Here is a 12,056-nt window from a genome sequence, read left to right as displayed (position 1 = left end):
TTCTTATTATCTAAAATGTTAAACATATTTATTATTATACTACAAAAATTTGGAATTGTTATAAAAATATAAATATATCGAAGGCAGCAGGTTTTGTGATTTTTTAGTAAAACTATTAAGCATTTTTTTTTTTTTTTAAAAGGAAACCTCAACCGTTTAATATTATTGGATTGGGGTGTGGGCGTGGTGATAATGTTTTCGTGTAATGTGTAATTTAATTTAATAAAACTGATACTAAGATCGTGCCGGGAAAAATGGTATTATTTTGTTGAAGTAAAAAATTATCTAAAAATGGATACATTGATAGGAAATTATAATTAATTTTGGTAACTATTAAGGCAAGGCATTTGTTTGTTTTTTTAAAAACATTTTTATCTGCAGACAACTTTATAAAAAAAAGAAACCCAACCGTTTAATATTATTTGATTTGGGTGTAGGGGTGTATTATTTTTTGTCGTGTCATATGCTGATACTAAGATCATGCGGGGAAAAACAGTATTATTTTCTTTTCAGATTAAGTATGAAGTAAAAAATTATCTAAAAATGGATAAATTGATAGGAAATTATAATTAATTTTGGTAACTGCATTTTTTTTTAAATTATAAAAATAAAATTTTTATATTTCAGATTTATACAAAAAAGGAAACCCAACCGTTTGATATTATTGGGTTTGAGTGTGGGTGTATGTAATTTAATTAGTAAAACTAATACTTAGATGGTGCAAGGAAAAACGATACTATTTTGTTTTTATATTATGAGTAAGAAAAATATCTGAAAATGGATAAGAAATTATGGTGAATGGGGGATGAGGGTGGGGATAGGGGGATAAAGATTGTGGATGGATTAATTTTGACTCGACTTCGACTCATTATTTTTCAGATTTATGTTTTCAGATTTCAAAATGGATGCATGAACAACAACAAAAAAATTGTAAGGTTGTAGTAGTTGATTATGTTTTAATATTTTATTATATATTCAAAATTTTTAAAATTAGAAAGATATTTATTAACTTGAGACCACAAGGATAATAAATATCGAGTAGTATATAGTATCTATATTGTAAACTATTAAGTTAGGGTCCGGAAAAAGAGGGTGGATTCAAGTATATATCCAGTTATAAGTTTTATTTTTATTCTAAGTTCACCACGTTTTAATTTTTTTTTATTTAATATGGAATTGTGTTTGCAAGAGAAGGGATTCTCACATACAAAAAACACTGAAATGTGTGTTTATCCGTATGTAGAGATAGGTGCACACACCCACTACTAAGTCAAATCAACCTTACTGGTGAACTATTATATAACATCCACCCAACATTTATATTTACTTTAATACAGTATCCTTAGTCTCATCTCTTATATTGTCTTCAATAATATAAAAGGAGACTGTAGGAGCGAAACAATCATTAGGTTACAATTATTACACACATACACCCACCCACGTTCTTGATTATTATTTTTCCTCGTTTGGTATCGATGTCGAATTTCTTTTGAAATTCAAAGGGACTCTATCAAAGTACGAGAATCGTAGGTATACAATAAAACAAACATTCATTACACTTAATCCTACGGGTTGATTTATATTGTCGATAAATGTAGTGTACCGGGACTGGTTTACAGTGGATTCATTCACAGTCCTACCTTTTCTTAGGTTTTCGCTGGAGTCTGCTTAAAAGGATAGGGTAAATATCCTGTGCCATACGGGACAACTTTTTATAACAATTAATTTTTAAAGATTGAATAAATCTTTAAAGATTGTTATAGAAGGATTCTCCCCAGAAAACCAAAATTGCATGCAACTCTCTTATCTTCCTCTGGGGAAGATTTGATTTGTCTTGTCAATTAGATTAATACCCCCAACCAATACTTTTAATTTTTGAAAATATAACATATGGACCCTTACTTAGTAGGAAAACAAATTAAAATTTAGAAAGAGAGTACTAGGTATATTTTTTAGTATTGTTATCGATATACACCTCCAAATGGAAATTTTTACACAGTTAGATTTTTTAGTTAGGGGATATTATCTTTATTGGTTAATCTTTATCTAGGGGTAGAGTTATTATTCTCGATGGATTGGGGAGATCCCTCATCCATGATTAGTAACTCTCTCTAGAAACAAAAGACTGATCTTTAAGATTAAGAAAAAAAGATTTCCTTTCAGTGTCATATTATCACGCCGTTAAAGAATTATTGCATTTAGTGCTACCTCGGATAAAGGTTTGACACTGTAGTTCTTTAACAGATTCTAGTGATAATCGAGACTGTTGTATAATTTTTTTACTCCCAAATTCGTAAAACAACATTCGGTAACAATATTTTATACTCTCTTACTCTGTCTGTGTTGTGTTATAATAAGAGAATAGTATATAGCTGAGGGAAGGGTCTCGCGGCTGGGTTACCAAATAAAACCCTCAATGTAAAGTTATATACTATATTAATTCTCTCCCAGCCGTGATCGCTATAGAGTTAAAAGACCATGTTTTTATGACGACGACGACCTATAGACGAGATAATATTTGTATAAAATATTTTAAACTTTTCCGATAATAAACATTAAAACTAATAATAAATCTAGCTAGCAGCAACAATAATATATTGTTTTTTTTTTCTTCCTTATGTAATTCATGTAAAACTTATCTCTATATTATCCTTCGAAAAAATTTATTATTGGTATCTATTAAATCAACCAGATAAAACTTACCTAATTCAGTCTATGGTGTAAAACAAAATGCAAAACAAAACATTATGCACTCCCATAGTGGTTTACACAGTTTAGGTTCGTCATTAATAGTTGAAACCTCAATTTGTTCGTCTTCATCATTATTATCCTCTCCATTGTTATAATTATCAATTTGTTCCTGCAATACTACTTTTTCTGACATTTCTGAAATTTTTCTGTGGATTGCTGTGGTCTTACTTGCACTTTAAACACACGATTAAGCTGGTTGAGTAAAGTAAAGTAGTACTTGTATGTACGTTCTTTATATACAATTCCTTCCCTCTTATATAAATTACTGCCAAACTAAATGCCAAATACTTGTCAAATACTTAATTTCACTGAATGATAAACCCATTAGGTTTTCCACAACATACTTTTTGGGGGGTTATAAACTCCTAAAGATGGATGACAATAAATGTTAAGAAAAACACTAACCTTTCAAGACTAACATTTATTATTTAGACTTAGCGTTAACAAAAAACATTTTTTACAAACAAAACATTCTTATTTACTAAACAACATCCAAGAAAGTTATATAATGCTCTTTTTTACTAATTTATTCCTGGGTATTATCAACAGAGCAATTATATGGAGGCAACCAAAAAAAACAGTTCAATGCCATTCCATTATCATATTCTAACATCCAATTATCATATTGTAATTGGATTAAATTAAGTTTATATTTACTTAACGGTGAAAAATTTATTGGATTGTGATATTTTTCATTTATTATTTTAAACCTATTATCGTTATCAAAAAATGATGGAAAATATATTGGATTGTAATAGCTTTGATCTATTATTTTAACATCTTCGTCAGGAAAATAATTGCATAAGATAAGATAATCTATAATACATCTTTTTTCTAATGGTGTATAATAAAAACTTCGAGCAATTATATGGAGAAATACATTAGCATAACATGTTATAAAAATGTCTCCGGAAAAAATAGAATATTTTTTACTTTGACATAGTAGTAATTCACTATAAAGAGGAGCAAATATTTCATTTCCTTGTTTTGCTAAAATTTTAACATGTATATTCACATATTTATTCTACTCAAATTTTAGTGTATATACACATAATTCTAATTGAATAAATTTATCAGAAATAATATTCATTAAACATTCTGTAAATGCATCATTTCTTTCCATCCATGTTGTGTGAAATCTAAAAAATTTTCGAAATTTTGATTTTATCGTCGTTTTGCAAAACCTTTTCAAAAAGTATAACAATCTGTCTTTTTGTAAAGTTTTGAACTCTATTATTGAATCTAGACACCAATCATTTTGTAAAATATATGTGAGCAAAATATATATAAAATCATTTATAAACAGAAACATTTTTTTTCTAATAAAAGCTATATAAAGGGAAACTTTAAATTTTCAAATTATCTTTTTATCCCTCCCTCTCTCTCTCTCTCTCTCTCTCTCTCTCTCTCTCTCTCTCTCTCTCTTCCCTTCCATATATATTCTATACTGGTAAAAGAAATATTTTTATTTATTATAAGTGAAAAATTGAAACTTGTTAACTTTCTAAATAAATTTAAAAAAGGAAAACTTTCTATTTAAATGTGTACTTACTGTTGAAAATTATTGAAAATTATCTTTTTAATTAATTATTATATTGACATGGTAAATATTTCCTTATAACGAATATCTTTAACATATTGTTCTTTTTCGTATTCCTACGATTTTTATAATATGAACGAACCGATTGTGATTGTAATTAATTTTATTATTATCTATATATATATATATTTATTCAGAGCTCTTGGCCCGTAATATCTCTTATCAGAAAACTCACATTTAAAAGTTTTCTCTATGTTGTGGCACAACCGATGTTCGCCAAGTTTTTTTTCACAACTTTAAATCTTGCCACATGTGTTACAGAGAAACTTTGGTGGGGATATCTGGTGTTTATTTCTGTGCTCACAGAGAAACTTGCTGCTACAACTGGTATTAGTCGAGGATTCTTGCATAATTTTTTTTTTCTTTGAGGGGAGATGGGGATGTGTTTTTTCTGTGGTTATCAAGGGTCTCTGCCTATAATATTTATAAAACTCGCATCAAAAGTTCTGATTTTGGTTGTCACAGTTATAGTGCATTTTGGTGGATGCTTGTAAGTAACTTTCATAAAACTTGATGGGAAATAATAATTGGGGAGAAATTCTATACTGTGTGGAAATTAGACACCCTTGATCATTGATTAGACATCCTAATCTTACCTGTGTGGGCTGGGTTAGGTGGGCTGTAGTGTGCTGAATTTTAAGCCAACGGCTCAGTTACATACGAGTTTTGACCTTTAAAAGATACACACAGCGTAAAATTTGTCTCGTGTCTGATAAGTAAGATGAAAATCAACCTAACCAGTTTTTCTATTGGGTTTCATAAAATTTTCTGGATGGATTTTCTACTTCATTCCAGTTGATCCAAAACCATCAGCACCTCGTTCTGTGTCCACGAATTCCTGAAAAATGGATGATCATTTGTACCTTGGATCTCCATGCTTGACAACCCCACTGCACCATCCCAAAGTCTAGGCCTTAGCTCTACAGAACACTGTATATTTCTTGGTTGCTTAGTAAGTAAACCTTTTCAACTCCCGTCCCTAATACTCTTATTTTGTATTTAATTACATATATTTCTATAACTTATTTTTTTTCAAATACTCAGTCCCTATCAAACATTTCATAATGAGGAATTGTCCCCCATAAGAATTAATGCAATTAGAGTACAGTATATGTGTTTCAACATCTACTATACAATAATACTTCTTAAAATCTGTAAATCTGCTGATCGCCTTTGTAAACAAGCAACGGGAATTTAACACAACATTAACTCGCACGTGTATTTGGTGATCTACCACTATCAATTTATTGGCCATTTAATGTTGACCAGTACAGTATGTTCTTTGTTACTGTTAAGACCTTTAAGGCTGGTTATTAAAATATTGGACTCAAGACACAGAAAAAGAAGATAAACTGACACAAACCTCAACTTCCTCTATATCTGGATACACGATTTTTTCACATATGAGCTGAGCTACTCGGTCACCCTTTTTTACTTCAAAATCAGTCTTGGCGTGGTTGAAGAGAACAACGCCAACATTTCCCTGGTAGTCTAGGTCAATAACACCGGCTGAAAGGGTAGCCTCAAATAAACATGTATCTAACCTCAAGAATTTAACGTAAATGATGATAATGAGAAAGCAAGAAGTGAGATTAAGAAACATACCCAACCTCTTGAGACATGTAAGGCACTGGCCATGACAGAGTTAAATCAAGCCAATAATTTCCACAAACTTCATTTACTAAATGGAAATTAAAAGTACATACATACAGGTATACTTGACTTTCCTATAGTAAACACAAACAAGGTAAATTTTGTAATATTTAGTTTCAAAATTAGCTAGCTTAATATGAATTAAACCAAAAATAGACATTAACCTCCAACATCAATGTGATTCTTCCAGGAAAGACCAGATCGTGGTGCCACCCTGCCATAACAATCTTCTGGTAACTCTACCTGTATGTCCGTCTTGATGAGAGCTTTGCCCTGGCCTGCAATTACTATATCATACGCACTGAAAAAGGGAAATAAGTTGCCACTTTTTAAATATTCATTCCCGTAGTTAAAGTTAAAATAACTAAATTAACATTCAAATAATCCACCAAATCAGAGCAGACTGTCTTATTGAAAAATAACAGTGGTACACACATGATGCCAAAAGCCAAGAATTAAAATGAAAAACAGCCTACAGTAAAGTACAGTACATCAATAATCATCACAGCAACTGAAGAAAATGGACATAAGATCAACAATGGTGGTTCACCCCTACCTGCTCAAGTCAAACCCGGCGGCCAGTTTTGAACCTTTACTGGGAATTAAAGCATTCCCTGACAGCTTCTTGAACCGTAGGACACTTCTGACGGTGGAAGGCATGATACTGATACTGAAGATGGTGTTACAGCAGCAGTGAGGTGGACGGGAATACAGCACACTCGGTTTCAATCCCCACATAATAACATTTAAAATCTGGTAACTAATGCTTTTGTAATAATTTAAAATCAATATAAACGAAATTAATTTTTATATATACTTATTTTGTCGTCTAATTTACAATGAGGCAAAAAAAATTCAGTGGGGTGGGAGGAGGAGTATTTACTTGTTTTGTGAGGATCATAGTCAATTCTTTTCGTATTTGTGTATTAATTTTATAATTATCTAAACAGTTACTTTTTTTTTAAACGAAAATTGGTATCTTTCAGACTTTATTAAAAAAATGAACCATCCATTTAATATTATTGGGTTTTTGTGTGGGTGTGTTAATTAATTATAAAATATTTCGTTATAATAAGTAACCTTTAACGTATTATTTAACCTTTATCTTTTTCGTATTCGTGTGATTTTTATAATGTGAACGAACTGATTGTGATTGTAATTAATTTTATTATTATTAAAATGTTAAAAATATTTAGTATTTAAATTAACAGGAAATTTTGAATGGTGGTACAAAAGACTGACTTACCTAATCCAGTCTATGGTGTAAAACAAAATGCAAAACAAAACATTATGCACTCCAAACTAAATGTAAAATACCAATTATAAACTCATTAAGTTTTCCACAACATACATCCATATTACTTAAGAATATTTTCTCTTAGAATATTTTCTTTTTACTTGGGGGATACAGAGGCAGGTGAGAGGAGGAAGGTGGTGAGGGTTACGCTACTTCCCTCAAACAACGACCTTGTCTTTAACAACCTTTACCTTTTAAAAACTAGGTAACATGTAGTTTGCTTCCTTCAAATGGGAAAAAGGAGTTGCCAATTATTCATACCCACCAACTATATATACCCCTCCCCAACATGAAGTAGCACCACACTTCCCATTAGACTGCCCACGGATAGATCGATTATTGGGTTGGGGTGTGTTAACCAAACTATTTGACAGACAGACAACAATGTTAGATAGTGACAGCGACGACAATGAAGATCCTGATACACCAGCAAATACAAGTACAAGTGAAATCAACAGAAAATTATTTGAAGAAAAATTATTTGCACAAAAATTTTGTAATAAACGGTTATTTTTTACTGATACAAAATTGAAACAATATATAGAAATAATTGAAGCAGCCAAGAATAAAATTACTACAAAGACGCCTCAAGAGTATGCTCTTATTCGCCGATACGATGTAATTTACAAATATGGTGTTAAGAAATTAATAACTAAATATTTGAAAAATGGGCAAGAAAAAGTTTTTGTTAGTGTCTGTGAAATTTATGATAATATTAAAGATTCACATCTTACTATTGGACATGGAGGGGAGAAAAGAACTTATGTAGAATTGAAGAAAAAAATTGCCAATATAACCTTAAAACAAATTAAACTCTTTATTTCATTATGTGAAACATGTCAACTAAAACGTCGTCGACGTACAAGGAAGGCAGAGGTTGTTAAACCTCTACTATCTAGCAGTTATGGATCTAGAGGTCAGATTGATTTGATAGATATGCAGAAAGAACGTTTTGAAGATTATAAATTTATTCTACATTATCAAGATCATTTAACCAAATTCTCAATTTTACGGCCATTAAAGAATAAACAAGCTGACGAAGTAGCTTATAACTTGTTACAAATATTTAGTATAATTGGAGCTCCTAAGATTCTCCAAAGTGATAATGGTAGAGAATTTGTAGCATCTATTATTAAGGATTTAACAGAAAACATCTGGCCAGACCTGTATATAATTAACGGAAAACCTCGTCATCCTCAGAGTCAAGGAAGTGTAGAGAGAGCTAATGGAGATGTTATGCGAATTTTAAATAGCTTTTTAAAAGATAATAACACCCCGAACTGGGTTATTGCTCTCCCCTTTGTTCAAATGGCCAAAAATTCTGCTCATAGTGAAGGAATTAATATGTCTCCATATAAAGCTGTTTTTGGTAAAGATCCAATAGTGGGGATGAAGTCAAATTTACCATTAGATATATACAATAAGCTTAAAATGTATGTTAAAACTGAAGAACATTTAATAAATGTAATGTGTAGTAAACAACTACAACGACGACAACAACATCAAGAAGAAGGAGAAGAACAACAAGAAGAAGACGAAGAAGAAGGAGAACAACAACAAGAAGAAGACGAAGAAGAAGGAGAACAACAACAAGGAGAAGAACAACAACAACAACAAAGAGAAGAACAACAACAACAAGGAGAAGACGAAGAAGAAGGAGAACAACAACAAGGAGAAGAACAACAACAACAACAACAAGAACAACAACAACAAGGAGAAGAACAACAACAACAACAAGGAGAAGAACAACAACAACAACAACAAGAACAACAACAACAACAACAACAAGGAGAAGAACAACAACAACAACAAGGAGAAGAACAACAACAACAACAAGGAGAAGAACAACAACAACAACAAGGAGAAGAACAACAACAACAACAAGGAGAAGAAGAAGAACAACAACAACAACAAGGAGAAGAACAAGAAGGAGAAGAAGGAAAAGAACAACAACAAGAAGAAAAAGAAGAAGAAATTACAGGAAGTATTATTATAGTTTTTTAAGTTCCTTCCAGTGTTATTTCATTTGAAATTAATAAGTAAAACAATGTATTAATCAAATTTTAATGTTTTTTATTTTTATTATAGATGAGAGACTACCTATCAGGAAGTACACAGACAAAAAGAAAAGAAGAAAGTATTATTATAGTTTTTTTTAAGTCAGTGTTATTTTATTTGAAATTAATAAGTAAAACAATATATATTAATTAAATTTTAATATTTTTTTTTATTATAGATGAGAGACGACCTATCAAGAAATAAAAAGAAAAAGAAGAATCGTATACAACAAGTAGATGATGAATTATCATTGCATGAAGAGGATGCCAGTAGTAGTGTAAACATAAATATACAATCAATACATAATAATAGGCATTTAGCCCAACAAACTCAGAAAATGAATGCTAAAAAAATGTTGTCACAAAAAAACAAATCATCTTTCACAGTTAATGTTAATGATAAAGTTCTCGTACCTATTCCCTCAGTTGACAGACATAAAATTGGACCAATTAATTTAATAGGAATTGTATCTGAAATTAATAAACAAAAGGGTTTATATAAAGTAATAACACCCCATGGTGAACTTAAACCAAGATTAATGAAAAATCAACTAGAACTGTATGGTAATGTTAATACACCAATACCACCATCATTACCACAACCACAACATTCACTATCATCATCACCACAATATTCACCATCATCACCATCATCATCATCATCAGTATCAACACCACCAAGACAATTATCACAATTACCACATGTCAAATTATCTATACGTAAGGCTGCAAGACTTCAAACTAAGAGTTTAGGGATTCGTAGAGAAAGTACTAGAAATAGTGTAGCTTGTAAATGTAAATCTATTCCATGTAGAGATAAACGATGTGCATGTTTTAAAAGAAGTAAAAAATGTAATAATATGTGTGTTCACGGTACAAATGAATGTAAAAATAATTAAATGATTAATCTTAATGTTTTGTTATATTATTAAAACATATTGAAATCTAAATTCTTCAAAAGATCTCATTTTCCACTGACCTACACAAAACTTTTGTGGAATTATGGTAAGGAGATAAGAGAAATATTTCTGCGGGAACATTGCATCCATTCATCCACATTTTATTAAAACTTTTTATTAAAACTTTTTCTTCTATGTTTAAGAATTTTGATGATAGTTATTTTCCTTGAGCCTTAAAACTCAGAGGAAAGGGGGTAAAAAACAAGCCTTAGGTAGTAAAAACAAAACTTATCTTAGTAGAACAATACAAAACTTATCTTAGTAGAACAATAACAGATCGCACTCTTTTCTCTCTAATCCTGTCTACACTTGTAATTTACAGGTAGGACAATGGTGGAACTGTTCTTTCTTGTAGTTTTCTTCAAGACTTTGACGTTTTTTCTCTAGAAGAAGCTCTTGTATAATGTTTCTAGGAGTATCAAGAAACTCTTTCTCCAATATTACATTTGAGAAATTTGTGATTATGAAGTCCCGTGAAGAATCCAGCAGTGGTACTAAATTATGAGCTACAGCTAACCTGTGTTTAGAAAAATATGGAATTTATATTGAATACTGTACGTCAAAAATGGTAAAGTTTACAAAATTAGAATATTTTTTAATAATTTACTTAATAATTTACTTACATACCTGTATAATTTTAAAACATTGGATGACTGAAGTTCACTTGTGAGAAAGGCCGCGCAAACACATACAGCATGGTGAACTTTCAGAATGTTTGCAGCAACTATTAACTCTTGAGCATTTTCCGTTGTTATCTCAATGTTTCCTAAAGATTTAAAATATTAAAATAAATTTTTCATAATAAATAAAATAAAAATACCGTTTTACATATAGCAATATGAAAAACATGTGTTTTTTACATATATGACAAACATGTGTTTTTCCTTTTATCTTACCAGTATACATGAATCGAATGATCCGAATTAATATATTGGATTTCATAAACTTCATTTCTATTGAAAAAGACTGTGTTGTTTCCTCAGCTAATCCACCAGTAAACATATCCTTAAAATATTCACTTCCCGCCGAGAGTATTACACGATGAGCCTGGAATAAAATGTTTGTTGTATACAGTATATAAAAATCTTCTTCACTTTTTTATTCATTTCAGACAAAGCTAGTTAAAACAACTTAATATACTAGCAAATTTTCTTACCTTCACAATTGATCCATCAGCTGATGATATTTCTACATCACAGAACTGTTGTTTCTGCCAGAGTGAATGTAAGTTCTCTAGCAAGTCATTCGGATAAGAGAGCTCCACCTCTAGGAAGTCGTTCGGATAAGAGAGCTCCACACGTGCCGCCATTTCATATAAAAGACCTAATATACCTGTGATTACTCGGTACCCCAATTATAACGTTTTCTCAATATATATACTACATCTCAGTTAAAAATTACCAGATATCACTACCCACCACCAGACAACTCAACTCTGGATGAATAGTATTACATTTGTTTATTAGTAATATATGAGGATGCACGTGTGGAATTCTCTGATAATGGGGAGGGGGAATGTAAATCTAACCTGCTAGAAAACTTACATTCACTCTGGCAGTTACAAAAGTTTTGTGATGTAGAAATATCATCAGCTGATGGATCAATTGTGAAGGTGAGAAAACATTATTTTTTAACTGAAATAACTGTAAAAACTGTCGTCGTCTTTCCTGTTTGTACTTAACACAACTATTTTTATTATTTCAGGCTCACCGTGTAATACTTTCGGCGGGAAGTAATTA

General features: G+C 30.8%; 1 protein-coding gene across 1 annotated transcript; it reads right to left on the bottom strand.

The window, feature by feature from the left end:
- Nucleotides 1-5,109: 5,109 nt before the first annotated feature.
- Nucleotides 5,110-11,626, bottom strand: LOC121857998 (kelch-like protein 3). The gene is made up of 7 exons (XM_042354228.1): nucleotides 11,474-11,626; nucleotides 11,214-11,364; nucleotides 10,945-11,083; nucleotides 10,638-10,834; nucleotides 6,169-6,372; nucleotides 5,715-5,860; nucleotides 5,110-5,189 (listed from the first exon to the last, which is right to left on the bottom strand). The coding sequence occupies exons 1-7, from the start codon at nucleotides 11,624-11,626 to the stop codon at nucleotides 5,133-5,135; spliced, it is 1,047 nt and encodes a 348-aa protein (XP_042210162.1). The 3' UTR covers nucleotides 5,110-5,132.
- Nucleotides 11,627-12,056: the final 430 nt, after the last annotated feature.

This window comes from Homarus americanus, unplaced genomic scaffold, assembly GCF_018991925.1.
Source record: "Homarus americanus isolate GMGI-L3 unplaced genomic scaffold, GMGI_Hamer_2.0 scaffold31866, whole genome shotgun sequence".
NCBI classification, from domain to species: domain Eukaryota; kingdom Metazoa; phylum Arthropoda; class Malacostraca; order Decapoda; family Nephropidae; genus Homarus; species Homarus americanus.
Note: the sequence above shows the minus strand (reverse complement) of the source record. Positions and strands in the feature narration are given on the sequence as shown.